We start from the raw sequence: 15,017 nt of genomic DNA on the forward strand, positions 1-15,017 counted from the left end.
ATATGATGTATCAACATTTATTTAGACGGTAAGACTTAGGTTGATTCTAAGAAGAGGTGTTTTCTTGGGGGGGGGACTGGCTCTGGATTATGAGGAAAAATGCCAGGATTACAGCTGTAACCTATGAATTTGAATTCTATACAAATATTTTTTGCTGAGTGGGTAATTTGGTGTGGATTCAACCACATCTAAAATGTGGTCACCGAATAACAGTTTACTTACACTTCTGCATGTTTCTTTCCAGGAGGTTTGCATGAGAGGCTGCTGCAGGGTACAAAGATGAGCGTGACCTCCTGGTTTCTGGTTAGCAGCGGTGGGACTCGCCACCGACTCCCACGGGAAATGATCTTTGTCGGCCGGGATGACTGTGAGCTCATGCTACAGGTAAAGACATTTGATATGCCTCTTTTTTTTCACTGAAAAAAGCCCCAATAAAACAATCGTGTTTGATTTTACTGTTTAGAGATCATTAAAACTGCTGTACACATAGATTTTTCGCAGCCTTAGAAGTAAGCTGCGGAGTTCACATTGACCTGTTTCATTGGACAGTGCAATAACTGTACCAAGGATTGAACAACAATAGCACACAATGCTCATGCTGCTGCTCTTAAAGTAGCAGAGGTTGATTTATATGTCTGTATGCTGATGTCGCTGCAGCTGTGCATGCATCCAGAGAGACCACGTGCATGCTCATGTGTACCTCTGGTCACTGCACTAATAATAGAAAGTGGGGCAGATACCTCTTGAGTTAGATCTTTTCTGATGTGTGTTGTTGTGGATAGAGTATTCATCCATGGCTACAGGACTCCAGTTATGACATTACATTTTTAGAGAACTTTTCACTGCCACCAGTGCCTGTCAGAAAGTATGATTGTCAAAAACACATTTGTTTAGGACTCACTGATCCTGAGTCAGCAGACATTTTCTGTTCACTGTTTACATTATGCATCACACATACGCTTCTGTCTGCTTTTAGTTTCTGTTTTCAGTACAAAACCTCTATACAACACTGAAAATTAGATTTTCTGTGTGTAATTTGTATTAGTTAAATGATAAATGTTCAGATAATCAAATCTAATTTTCATAGTTTAATAGTGTAGATTAGCTAATGCTAAAACACAAAGGACTCTAAGCGTTATGTGGCTAAAATAATTTAGATGTCATGCGTTGAGTGAAATGCATATGAAGCAGAGACTAAAGTTGAGATACATATGTATGTGTGTACAACTTTTATGGAAAAATATTTAAAAATGATATGTTATAAAACAAACTCGGTGATATCTTACTAATGTCTTTGCATCCATAAAACTTGGAAACTACTTGCTGTTCAGATGGTATCGTATTACGCCTTTACAATCTGGTTTCTCACAGCCTTCAGTGCTTAAGTAATACAGGTTGTTTGCTTTGCTTTGAGTTGTAAAAGATCTCTTTCTTTTCTTCAAGTGGTTTCTTAATGTGTTTTTGATGACCTGCATGTCTTCGGGTTCTGTATGTGGATTGGATGTGGATTTTTCTTTCTGTGTGTCTTCTTGTAATTCTATCCCTCTGATGTGTTTGGAACCAGAGAAAGATAAGGGAACTATTCCAAGTTACAGACATTGGTTTTGTGTACTTGGACAGCACATGAGAAGCGGCTTACAGTTACCCTCCATGTGACTGTTTTAACAAGCCAAGGCATCATCACATGGTTTAAGGCTGCTTGTGTCATGCACCAAATAAAACTGGAATGCACACTCACAGATAGAATATCAAAATACAAGTGAATATATGACAGAATTTATCACACAGTTGCTTGAGTGGTCTGCGTAAGTGTTTTGTAGATGTTGTGTTGTCAGCTTGAAGAATTGGCTTGTTTTTCCCATCAGTCATACTGTTTGTGCTACATTGCTTTTGACAGTCATGGTATTTGCAAACTAAGGATAATGATCCGAAGCGCCTAGCTCTTATTTTCTTATTGAACAGAGAAGGTGTTTAGTGAATAGAGGAACACCAAACTATGATATTAATTTAACCTCTACAAATGATTTTTCCTGAATTAAACATTTTGAGGACGTGGCTTGGCTCTGCATATGTTCTGTTGGTTGTCAGTGCGAGTATAGCAGCATGAGTCCTCTCTCCTGTACAATGAGCAGCTCAGCTGGTCTCTATCCTGTTTGATCTAGCCTAATCTCACTAAAGTAATCGCTTTCACAGTTGGCCCTCTGGAGTTGCTTCCCTTGGTTTTACTAAGCCTTGCAGCTTTATCTTAACATTTTTTCTTCACCACGAGCATGTTTCTTTGTTTAAACAAGGAGTGAATGGCTTATAGGAAAGTCATATGAGAACTGAATATCAGATTCAGCTCCCATAATCAGCACTGGCTGATTTCAGTGGAATAAATTCACTATTGTCTGCCTTGCTTCATTGCAGAAATTACTTAGTCTTTGATTATTTTTAGTCATTATTAGTTCTATTTGTAATGTTGCCCAATGTATCTGTTACTTTTATAGTTTCCATCCTTTGTATTTGTCTGCCCTGCCATCATTTGTTTCACCTATGCTTGATTGTTTCCACTTGCATCTCGTTGTTACCTGTGTTTCGTCACCAATCGCCTCTGTGAGTATATACAGTCCTGTTGACATCTGTGTCTTTGTGTATTGTTATGGATTCTTTGAACACTGCCCTTGAGCCCTCTTTTCAGTGACATCTGCATTGTTAAAATTTTGCATTCAACAGGTTAGTGAAAGAGGTTCTGTGGTTCCACAACCCTAAAGCCCTTAGACGAGCCTGAGTTTATGCTTGTGCACATATTTACCGGATATAACATCTGTATTTGTCAGCGTTGGAGAGGTTTAAGGCTGGCAACAGAAATGTGGTCACTCCCAGATGAGCTAATCATTGAGAAATGACTTGCCTACTATCAACCCCAGATCCAGCAGACTTTTCAATCTCAAACAGTAAAATTAAAATGGAAACATTGACATTTCCACACAAAATAATTCCAGGTTGTCCTGCTTTATTTGCATTTTTATAGATTTAGAGTTTTGCAGTAGATATCTGACTGCAGCAAATTTGCTAACCAGTCAGTGTCATTGCAATTCTTCAGATACATGAAACATTTGTGTGGCACTGGTACATGAGACATATTTACCAAATTCCACAGCATATTTCTCTCCGAGGCTCTTGCCATCTTTTTTTTTTTTTCTTTTTTTTTTAGCTATGCAGAAGGTTGCAGTGTTTCTACTGGAAATTGTTTATCCTCCAAACAGCCTGCTTAAAATCAATATTTTACCTCCAATCTCCAGTTACTATTCCACTGCTCCTCTTTGTCTACTTTGTGTGTGTGTGTGTGTGTGTGTGTGTGTGTGTGTGTGTGTGTGTGTGTGTGTGTGTGTGTATGTGTGTGTGTGTGTGTGTGTGTACAGCTGTGTACAAATGCAAATGATTACAAAGAGCCCCGACACAGACATTGAAATACCTGCTGATATGCTTAGAGTTGATATGATAGTAGATATCATATGCAGTAACCCTGATATTTACCTTCAGAGTTACATTCTTGACATTGTCATGGATTCTGATAATTCCACAAAGGCTCCGGTTCAGTGACATACAGTATTCTAATCGTTTATGTAAGAAACAGTTACTGTCCTGATGTTTAGTGTGAATAACCTGTGAATCTGTGCTGGAGTGCAACAGCAAACATGAAGAGTAAAGCCAACAATCACACATTATTTTGAGGTCCAGATGTCAATAATCACATTAACAGCTGTTACCACTTGCTAATGTTTCGTGTTTGTTTCCTTTTGTTTGAAGTCGCGCAGTGTGGATAAGCAGCATGCTGTCATCAACTACGAGCCTGGGACTGATGAACACAAGGTTAAGGATCTGGGCAGTCTGAATGGGGTGAGTACAAACACCAAAATATGCTAAGGACAGAAGTAAGCATCAAGATAAAAAGACTAGAAGAGGATACAGAGTCAAAAAGCAAAGGGAAAAGGGGGAGAGGATGGATGACAGATGGGGAGGAGTAAGATAATAAAAGGATAGAGAGAAATAGAGAGAGACCAATAGATACAAAGAAACAAAACATTCAATATAGTCAAGTTAAAAGTAGGAGAGATGGAGATGAGGTCAGAGATTTGTTTATTTCTGGAAGTCATTGGGAACTTCTTTTCTGCTGCTAATCAATCACCTTGTCAATCAAGATTCATATCAAGGCTTGGATCAATTTGAATCTAAACCCAATTATGCAAATTGCTGCTTAAGGGCAAACTCTGTGATGTGAACATGAATTAAGGAGTCAATTTGCCAATTAAACACATCTTTAGGACCTGTTTTCTTACCTTGATTGATTTAAATAACTCTCCCTAAAGGGTTTATGAGAAGACAATGGAAGAAAAAAGCTGTCAGTGTTTTCTGATGCTACTTGAAATACACATTGTAAACATGTGAGCTGGCAGAAAGAATGCTATTGTGGAAGATGAAATAAAGAATAAGCATTATAAATTTTTGTTATTGCACGAAGTTTTGTGAATTTTTAATAAGTTTGTTGTAGATGCGTAATGTTTTTGGGTATAAGATAAAAGATGTGTGGAGAAAAGCATAATTATTTGCATATTTAGGGTAATGGATAGTGATACCCAAGTTGGAATAGATTAAATTGGTTCATACCAAAATTTGAGCAGTACATTCATCCCAAAATACCACATAACAAACACCATAATTGATGTTAGCATGATGCATGTGAGAATTATGGGGAACACATTTATATTCGTTTTTGTAATTCTTGGTTTCTCTGTCTCTTTGACTCAGTAAAACTTGGTTACACGCAGCTACCACATGGCGTTAGTCATGTGTAATGATTCGTACTCAGTCACAGCCCACCAGATTAGACACATATGCACAATGCCCCTCACATCCTCTCTAGCTCTCAGACAGGAAGCCAGAGTCAGAGCCGCTTCCTGCTGTGTCATTAACCGTCCAGCTTCTTTGACGGGATTTAGAGGAAGTTTTCTCCTGCTGAGTCAGTGGATATACTGAGGTTTGCCACGGTCTGAAAAGCTATGTTTGGACAGTGTCACCATTTACTGTCTTTCTGAAGTCATTTCATAGCTGTGTTGTTGAAATATTTGGATTTCATCTCACTGGAGAGAAGACAGGAATGTTTTATTACAACAGCAGTGCAAGTGTGATAGATTTTCATTGGCTATCCAGTGAAACCTGATCTTTCCCAGAGCTGTACAGTAGAAAAAAGGGTGAAAGGGTTGTGTGGGGATATGAGAAGGAGAGAAATGGAAAGCAAAACTCCAAACAAAACAAAGAAATACAGGATTTCATTTGCTTTGGCATTTGATCCACGCTATCCAGACCAGTCGTGGTTCCTATATAAGAAGCCCCGTTGACTATATGAAAGTTTATTATTGGTGTTTAAATCTGTCGGATTGGTTTATCCTAGCTTCATAATCCTAAAACTGTAAACTGTTTAGGCTGTTTAGACTAGAGCTGTAATCTTAAGTTGATTATTTTATCACTAGAAAATTAATCTGTTGCTATTTTGCTAATCGGTTAATCATTTTATCCATCCATTAGTTTAACCTCTTAACAAGCTAGAGACATAGATGGCTGAGTGATGTATTTGTTTTTGCAAAAATGCTGAACATCATCTGTTTTTAGCTTACTTTATGAATCTGAAGCTTTGTCATGTCCTGTATTGAATGTTATTAACCTGAATATCTTTACATGTTGAACTGTTGGTTAGACCAAGCAAGCTGTAAACTCTATATTGTGTATATTGTGCATTTTGCTATTTATCGTACTGTTTATTTTAATCTCTGTGTGCAGCGCTTTGTGACTACCTGTCTATGAAAAGCGCTTAATAAATAAACTTTACTTACTTTACTTACTGTCCCTGCTGTGAGCTTTTGTGATTTATAATGGCTGTATATTAAAAAAAAACATTAAACATTAGGATGTTAATTGTTGATGAAAAGGAAATAAATATAAAGAAAGAAAGATGTCAACCATAGTACTTAAAGTACTAAAGCACATGTTATTTTTGGAATTTTACTGTGACTATTTCTTTAAATAACCGCCTTTCTGTACCCTCTCTCTGCAGACCTTTGTAAACGATGTCCGCATTCAGGAGCAGATGTACATCACTCTAAAGTTAGAGGACAAGCTGAGGTTTGGATATGATATCCTTCACTAATCTGTTCACCCCTCACACAACCAGCAATATGTTCACCATTTAGAGAACATGCTGAGGAAAATTTTTTTATTCTCACCAAGGTGCCAAACTTGTGTTGTGACCTAGAAACATAGTTGAGTTCACAACTTGCAGTAGTGTATCAGTTCTTAAACAGTTTGTGTCATGCCCCATCACAGAAGCCAAAACAGCTCATGCCTGACACCCCATAACTTTTATCAATCTATAACAATACATAGGGAATTATGAATAATTTCTTTCAATAGATTAGCATTTTTAGATTATTATTATTTTCTAATTAAAATAGGGAAAATATTAGAATCATTTAAATTAGTTTTACTTTGTATTTTTTTAAACCTGGTTGTGCAGGTCCTTACCTCATTTGTGCTTCCCCACCTGTGGGCTTGCATTAGTGTCTGTAATCATGTCATAGTTGTATGGTGACCCGTATTTCCTTAACCTTTCTGTTTCACATACCAATCTCTTTACGGTGGTGAGAGGAGAACTCACTGTGCCTGAGGAAGCTCTAAAGGTGAGGACCTTTGTCCTAACATGATCATGTTTCACAGTTGCATTGTACTACATATATGGCTATTCATTTTATGTGTCCATTTCTTCTTCTCCCTTTAGCATGAAAAGTTCACCATTGGCCTCCAACTCAGCAAGAAACCATCGACTGGTGAAACCGCTAGCACCACAGCCACAACCAAATCTCCCAGTAAGACCCCAACAAAGGCACATAGATCCCCCAGCCACACTAAATCAGGGGAGAGCAAAGTCACGGATGGGGTCACTTCCTCCAAAGAGTCATCTGCCAAACCTGTGGACACTCACAAAGCTGAAGAGAGGATAGGAGGTAAGAGACAAAACAGAAGTAAATGTGGAAAAGTAAATTAGTCTGCTGTTTCCTTAAATTTACAAATTTCTCTTATGAATAAAGATATCTTCAGTGGAATTTTAATTTTGTGGTGATCCAAAAGTAGCCCTGGGACTGAAATAACAACAAAAGCAATACAAATGTTTAGTAATGGCTTTATGCTGATATTAACAAGTAGAAAATGTATGTTCTGATATATAGTTCTGCAAATACTCTCTAAAACCTCTAGATGTAATACCACAGTTTCAAAAGCAGTTCACTGAATTTTTCACTTTCTACAACCCTGAGAGAGCAGGCTTTATATTCGTATTCAGGCTTCACATTCATGTCATCATTTAGTGCAGGGGTGGGGGAGCTCCAGGCCTCAAGGGCCAGTGTCCTGCAGGTTTTAGGTGTGTCCTTGATCCAAAACAGCTGATCTAAACAGCTGAATTACCTCCTCAACATGTCTTGAAGTTCTCCAGAGGACTTGTAATGAAATAATCATTTGATTCAGGTGTGTTGACCCAGGGTGATATCTAAAACCTGCAGGACAGCAGCCCTTGAGGCCTGGAGTTCCCCACCCCTGGTTTAGTGTTTGTGTCTTTTTTTGTTGTTGTTGTTGTTGTTTTTTGTTGATGTTTTTTCCCAAATAAGGAAACCTTTTTTAAAATAAGAATATTGTGTAATTTAAGTGTGGTAGGGTTAGGCCAGTAGGGGGTGGACATGGTCACAGGAAAAATTGCTGCCCGGCGCTGAGCATTATCATGAAGACGGCTTACATTTGAGGGTGTCCCTAATAAGTGACATCAGTGGGCATGTTGGGGTGCTAGCAGTGTTTCTGGTTAATCTCCAGATGTTAAAACAAGGCCATAGAGGGCTTGGGTTTACAGACAGCTTAAGCTGTAATAGGGTCAGATTGAATGAATAATGCAAACCAACATCCCAGCTCTGCTGTCTATAAAATGCAGTAAGATACACAGACACAGAAATAAATTTGGACCTAAACAGGCAACGATATACACTCAGCTTTGCATGTTGCCTGATCTTCCACTCAGTTTTTAAATAACACTCATGCTGTTTTTCATGAGGATGCAATCTCAGTGTTATTGCTTCAGTACCAGACCTCACCCACATATTATAATTTACAGTAAACATACGTTCAGTAGTTTTTATATAGATCAGCCCTACTCACTGTAAACAATTTGGCACTGAGGATCTATAATTATCTGGATATACTGTGTTTAAACTAACACATCGCAAGGTGAAGGGTACTAAAATGAGGGGAAAAGGCATAAGATGAGGAAAGAACGCAAAGAACTTGACGAGATGTCCTCTGATACAGCACTCAGTGATGTTTCCTCTCACTTCCTTACTCAGTTTAAGAGTTACCACTGGAGCATAGTACCTTTTCTTATAGTCTGATAGGAACAGGGAGGCAAATGGAAAGCTTGTCTTTCATATCCACCATTTATTTCTGAAAGAGAAAGAACCCAAAACATTGAATGTTCACATGCGTGTTCGACCAAGCTGGCTAAAGTTTTGAAAATAGGTCAGTGTTGCAAGACCCGACTAGGGGGAATTAAAGCACGAACACAGACATACGCAAGGAGCAGCTGGGTTAATTTTGGTGCAACGTGATTCAGTGAACTGTTTATCTAGATATGACCTGAGTATGTAAAGTCAGTAATAAACACTCGCCTTCACAGAGTAACACGTAGACTCACTGCAAGGCTTTGTTAAAATGTTTTTGTGTGAACATTTGCCCCAGGGGATATTACAGCACTGCCTCGTGGGACCCCCCTGTATGGCCAGCCGTCTTGGTGGGGGGATGGGGACGCAGATGATGAGAATTCTTTCAAACAGGAAAACAGGACATCCACAAAAAAGCATGACAGCTCCACCTCAGGTAGGAGGCTGTGAGATTTTGAATTATTTTACACTTTCAGAGATCAAATGCAAACATGTGCTTTCTTGGGTTTATACACAGCAAGCAGGTACAATGTACATGTACAATGACAGTGTTACATTTTCAAAACATAGTTGTAAGAATGCCAAATGATTTCCACATATTATAATAAAGTTTGTGTAGTTGTGATTGGTTTGTAAAAGGTGTTTTTACTGTTAGCACTTGGTAACTGCTTTACAAATAGACATGACGTAGAAGTTCAATTTCATACTCTATAATAGGATGCACTTTCAGTAATTTAAATGAAGCTTCTATTTGCTTTAGTTCAAGCAAAAAATTTAAAATCAAAGTGTTTTACTGTTTACAGTGTATAGTTACAATGTACTGTGAAACGTTGCTGTTAAATAGCTAACACATTAAAGATGCTATGTTAAGTTGAATCAGTAGCTTAAGTCATCCTAATGTCCTCCAGCTCCATTTATTTGCTTTCTTTGTGTTGAAGGGGTGATGTCCAACTAGCCTGTGTTTTTGTATTTGTGACAGTCCAAGTGCACACAAAGGCCTTTTTCATAGCATGTATGCATGTATGTCTGTTTGCCTGCACTATGCGATTAGACAGTGACCATTGGACTGAGGAGGGAATAACGTTAACTAGAAGCCGATAGTCAGAGTAACAGGATTAGAGGAATAGTGGAACAGCTCAGTGATACAAAAAAATCAGTCTGTGCCAGGCTGGTTTAGTGTGGACCAGAAGGAGTGGGGGGAGGTTAACCAAACACAAAAAAACACTGGAGCAGACTGAAGCATCCTCAAATCTCTCGTTACATCTGGATGGATAGTCTGGCAGCATCTTTGCCAGTCGGTAAAAGAAGACTGGGTTTTTGGGGGTTTTTTTTTTGTTTGTTTGTTTTTTTTGTTTTACCTCTTTTAACAGTCAGTTATAGGTGCTTTCCGTTCTCTACGATTCTCATCACTCTGTGGATTTTAGTGTCGTATTTTTGTGGTGAAGTGAGATTAGAAAAGCTTGTCAGTTTGGAGTAAATCTGCAAAAGTGTGAAGGGTTGATTTGAAACCAAACGGGAAAAAAAACGTTTCCAGAAGATCAGCCAAATGGGATTGGCTACTTCAGTTATGGAAGCGGGTGAGTAAAAGGCATTTACCCTCCCCAGCATCGGCTTTTAAAAGATGAATGTTGAAACGTTGGATTGTGAAGCGGCGTGCATATTTATCAGTATGTTATCAGTGGACATTTAATTTTAAATGGTGTGGCTTTACCTCCATGTGTATTTCCCCTAATAGGTCATTTTATTCAGATATGACAGTTAGGAGGAAGTGAAAGCGAGAAAGAGAGGTTTGGGGATAGGAAGCGATTCTGTTTGGTTGTGTGCTTTGTAGCATGTATGTGTACTTCAGTTAAATTTAGTGTGTGTCTTTTTATGTTTCCCTCTGAATAGGCTGTGCTGTCAGAGTCCCCTACCCTCCCCTCCTCATGTATTGTTGCTCAAGCTGATTGGGTTACACCATTGCACCAGCTCCCCCCTTTCCTCCCAGCACACACACACACACACACACACACACACACACACACACACACACACACACACACACACACACACACAGAGTGTCCAAACAGACCACACTAAGTGTACACTGCAGCAATCATTAGCCAACCACGCTCTAATTCTTTTGTAAGTATCACTTTCTCATCCATACACTTTGAGCAATGGAGCTGGTGAAATGCTTTCAGTTTGGGTCAGCTTTGTATTTATCTAATATTTTACCTTGCACTTGATTGCCAGCAGCTCATTGAAGAGCTGTCCAGTCAGTGAAATCTCTTCAACTCTCAAGTCTGTGAAATGAGAAAGGGTTTGGTGTTGTACTGTTAGGCCAACAGAAATCCTGGAACACATTCAGCAGTTAGTTTGAACCTAGCGGTTAAATAAAATTATTATTGGAGTTCTTTACTTTGCAGAAGTGACTAATGTAAGTGATTCTCAGATGACTTATGTTCACACTAACTCACTCCTTACATGAGTGGGATAGAGGAAGTTTTCTGAGTTCATCAGAATTTTAAAGGAATAACTGTTGCTGTTTATATTGTTTTGTCTCTTTTTAAAACTGTTTGTTTTAACACCAGAAGGCCCTGAAAGGTAAGAGATCACAGAGAAAAAATGTGAACAGTGTAGTAGTACTGCTGTTTGAAAGTTGAACCATGTGTTCTGTCTTAGTTCAGTGGTATTACAGTGTTCTCATAGTCATTGAATCTTAAGCATCACTGCACATATTTGATCTAAAGTACATCATATTTGCTCTCAGTCTTAATCTGTGTTGTAAATCTTTCCAAAACTGCTGAGCCGCTTACACTGGCAGCCACTGATAGTTTCAAAAAGATTAAAAAAAAATCAACTAAACTGAGCTGAGGGAAGTAAAGTGAAGTGGAAAGTGCAGCTTTTAACTAAGAGATTGTACCTTTTGGAATGTCCTGTTTTCTGTCCTAAGTCTTTAAGCAGCTCTGTGATATATTTAAAATAAATATTTTATTAGAAATGTGTTCACTGTTGCTCACTCTTGTATTGTGCAGACAGTTTCTGTTTCTTGTTTCTTTTTGTCAATTGCCATATGTTCCTACGTTTGCTCCCCAACATGAAGCAGATGGCCCTTCTAATTTCTGCAAGTATCATTTGTCATATTCAGATCTCACAGAGGGTCTGTTTGCTAATACGGACAAATGAGAAAAAAAGTCCCCCGAAATCAGGTTTTAAAGAGCTATGCCAGCACTACTTCTTTTTTTATAGTGACAGAAAGTGAAAATGAGAAACAGAAAGTTGATGTGAAGAACAAACCTTGAGTGGATTGATCTGTGTCTTGAATGGCTTGATTTTCAATATTTTCGCTTTCATATCCTTTGAAAATTAAATCTAGTATTCATCTGTGTCGACTAAGTAATGTATTCCTGTGCTCCACATAGAAGCTGAGAATATGGAGTCTTTAGGCAACGTACAAAATTTTTGGTGCCGGAAGCTTTGTGTTTTTCTTTTAAAAAGGATGTGTGCAGCGCAAAAGCACATTAGCTGGAACAGTGTTGTGCTGTGTCCATAAGCTGGTAACACAACACAACCCCAAAATAAAATCTCACCATCTAATTTTGGCTAAGATTTTCACAGGTTGGTTGGGTGGTTTTATTTTAATCCACTGATGTCAAATATTTATTGCCTACCCAAATTTGATCTATTTTCGAATGCATCTTTTGGTATTTTCTGAACTTAGAAAGCAAAGAGGCACATCGAGGGGAGAAAGCTAAAGAGGGTGGTCTTCATGCGCCCACTGCCCATGATTCCAGTTACTTTGAGATCCCCACCAAGGAGGGTCACATGGCCAGTAACGGCATCCATGAGATTCCTACCAAGGACACTGAGGGCACAGCCAGTCACATCACTACAGGTAAAGTGAAGTATATGTTTAATTCTTTTTGATATGTCTTGATAAAAGCAGGTGTATTTATGTTTTGTATTCTTCATGTTATTCATGTTTAACTTTTGAGAAATCTTTTATGGCACAAATAAGAGATCAATGTGTATCTAGTGCAGACAAAGTAGCAGTTATTCTGCTAGTGACACTGGCTTATTTGAGTACATTTTAGCAAATGTCCATGCACTACTGTATAATTACACAATCTGGTTATATGCATTTTTTCTTTTAGAAAAGTGCTTCAGTTAGCAAACTTATATTTAGTACTGACTGACACAGTAGTATGTCTGCTCCACAGCTCAAGGTCACGCCTCCTTTACCATAGAGTTTGACAACACGTCTCCAGGGAAAGTCACCATTAAAGACCACGTGTCAAAGTTCACACCCGATCACCACAGATCTCGCTCCAAGAAGAGTGGAGCAGGAAGTGGAGGCGCAGGAGGAAGGGACTTGAGTACCCTACAGGCTGCTATGATGGCATCTGAGAGCAAAGTAGCTGATTGGCTAGCCCAGAATGACCCCACTCTTGTGCGCAGCGAGTCGACAGAGGATGACAGCAAGAGCAGCAAGAGCATCAAGAGCGATGTGCCAGTTCATCTGAAAAGACTGAAAGGTAGATTGCGTTTACTATTTGTATGTCTGTAGTTTGTGTGTTTTGTTGTGCCTCTTTTTGGTTTCCCTGATTATTTCTCCTTCCTCTAACAAAAGAATCCCATTTAGTCCCTACAATAATCCTTATTTGTGAGTTATCAGTTAGTTCACCAGCAAAGTCATTCTAATTTCACTTTCTTAGTGTAATAGTACAATATTTAACACACTGTCATTTGCCATACTATGTGAAGTTGGAGTTGATTCTTTGCCAGAGGTTGTTGGCAGTGGTAGCCAAGCAGGGGAGATTAGCAGCTAGCAGAGAATACCATGCCTATTCCTCTGCTGCTGTATAGCTCAGCCCCTTTTTCCTGTTTGCAGAAAAGAGTACTCATACTCACATGCATGCATAGAATACATCCTGCCATTTAAAGCCTGATTGCATGATCAGAAAAATGTTTTTCTTCTTTTGTATTATGTGTGGGATAAGGTTTAAAAATACTATTGCTGTAGATTTCTTGGTTCTCTGTGTTTCTTTGTCCCCGTTACCTGCAAGCAGCCAGCTGCTGAGTTGGCTCCTGCTGCTATGGGTTTTTATGAGAATTGATTAAACCAAGCAAGGTTAAGCCTTGTGCTCTCTCCCTCTAAAGAGAGTTTAGGTTTGATGCTAGGCTAGGCCATGCACATGTCTTGAGTCAATTAAATGAAGGCCAATTTATGATAGTGCTGGCATGTGTAAGGGAAGGGACCAGCAGATGCGAGCTGATGAAAATGGAAATCTATTAGCAGAAGTGAAAGGGAGAGAAGGTAATTCATTAGATGGAGTTAGTACAACACACATGTTAATGGGCTGTCAGAATGGCTCAGCTATGGGACTATTATTTTAATACGAGTTTTGGGTTGCTGGATGCTGCAGTCTTTTCAAAATGTGGCTGAAGAGCAAGGAGATAGAGGGTAAGTGGACAGCTGGATGAAAAGCTATCTGCAGACAGGTACAGAGGGAAGGTAGGAAGAAGCAGGATGAGAGAGAGCAGTATTTGCAGTAACTGCAGCCAAGGTGACTAAACAAAGAGAAGCAAGACAGAGAGAGAGAGACAGAGAGACTTGTGTACACTGCAGTAGAAGCGGAAAGGGAGGCAGCAAAGGAAGGGAGCTTTTTTTTTAGTTAGTTGTTATAGTAACAGTGATGCAAATGATGGCAGGGAAGGCGAGCGTTCAGACATATATAGCAAGCACTAGTGCTGAACATCTGTCTGTGTGTCTGTGTGTGAAGGCTGCAGCGGCATGTGTGAGACATGCGTTTCAGTGCTGATGAGTGCGTGTGCGAAGCATGCGCTGCTTACATGTTCATTTGTGTTGCTGAAATTCGCCAGGTCTGCGTCTGCTGCATGTGTGTGCTGGAATCATGCTCTGCACTGATCTGCAGACAAGCAGTGCGGCATGTGTGAGAGGAGGCTTGTGAGATGTGCTCAGGGTGTGTCATAGAGGTTCTAGGCAGAGAGGGTAGCAGAGGTTCAGCAAGAAAATTGAGAAGAAGCAACTGAGGTTTTGATTTCTAACCATCAAGGTAAGTCTTTCTTTTCTCACTGTAGGAAATAGTCTACATGATATATCTTTATACTGTTGGTTATTTAGAATATGAACTGCCATGTGTATGCATGAAAATGTAAGTATTTTGTTGCACGCTTATCAGCATATTGCCAAATATGTGTGATTTGAGATGTTATTAAGAACACAAAATTCATTTTCTTATTAATGATGAGTGTTTCATGTGAAATGTAATTAATTTGCCCTAATAGTTAAAGCCTATCACATACTCAGGACTTTAAATTCAATTGTATGTGTTGTACTTGCAGTGTATCCTTACATACAGTACAATTCTGTGTATGTTTGAGGTTGTGTGTTTGCTTGCCTGCTTGTGTGAGTGTGTCTACATGTAAAGTAAGTACTTTCTTGCTGAGCTTTGTATGTCTGTGTGTCTGTTTACTTGTGTGTGTGTGCGTGTGCGGGCA

General features: G+C 39.1%; 1 protein-coding gene across 7 annotated transcripts in view; it reads left to right on the top strand.

Annotated features, from left to right (window-relative positions):
• The window catches only part of cep170aa (centrosomal protein 170Aa), a 36,955-nt gene that overhangs the window by 10,104 nt on the left and 11,834 nt on the right, over positions 1-15,017 (top strand). For 6 of the 7 annotated variants that reach the window (XM_026189512.2, XM_026189515.2, XM_026189513.2 and 3 more), the window contains exons 3-10: positions 245-384; positions 3,793-3,882; positions 6,095-6,173; positions 6,658-6,716; positions 6,815-7,040; positions 8,812-8,949; positions 12,217-12,390; positions 12,716-13,030. In XM_026189512.2, coding sequence (XP_026045297.2) covers positions 280-384; positions 3,793-3,882; positions 6,095-6,173; positions 6,658-6,716; positions 6,815-7,040; positions 8,812-8,949; positions 12,217-12,390; positions 12,716-13,030 — 1,186 coding nt within the window. In that variant the 5' untranslated portion in view covers positions 245-279. Of the gene's footprint in view, positions 1-244; positions 385-3,792; positions 3,883-6,094; positions 6,174-6,657; positions 6,717-6,814; positions 7,041-8,811; positions 8,950-9,689; positions 10,091-12,216; positions 12,391-12,715; positions 13,031-15,017 lie in introns of those variants that run through there. The other variant, XM_026189519.2, reaches the window with a different exon arrangement.

The sequence above is a fragment of the Astatotilapia calliptera genome, chromosome 13, assembly GCF_964374335.1.
Source record: "Astatotilapia calliptera chromosome 13, fAstCal68.1, whole genome shotgun sequence".
In the NCBI taxonomy this organism is placed as follows: Eukaryota; Metazoa; Chordata; class Actinopteri; order Cichliformes; family Cichlidae; genus Astatotilapia; species Astatotilapia calliptera.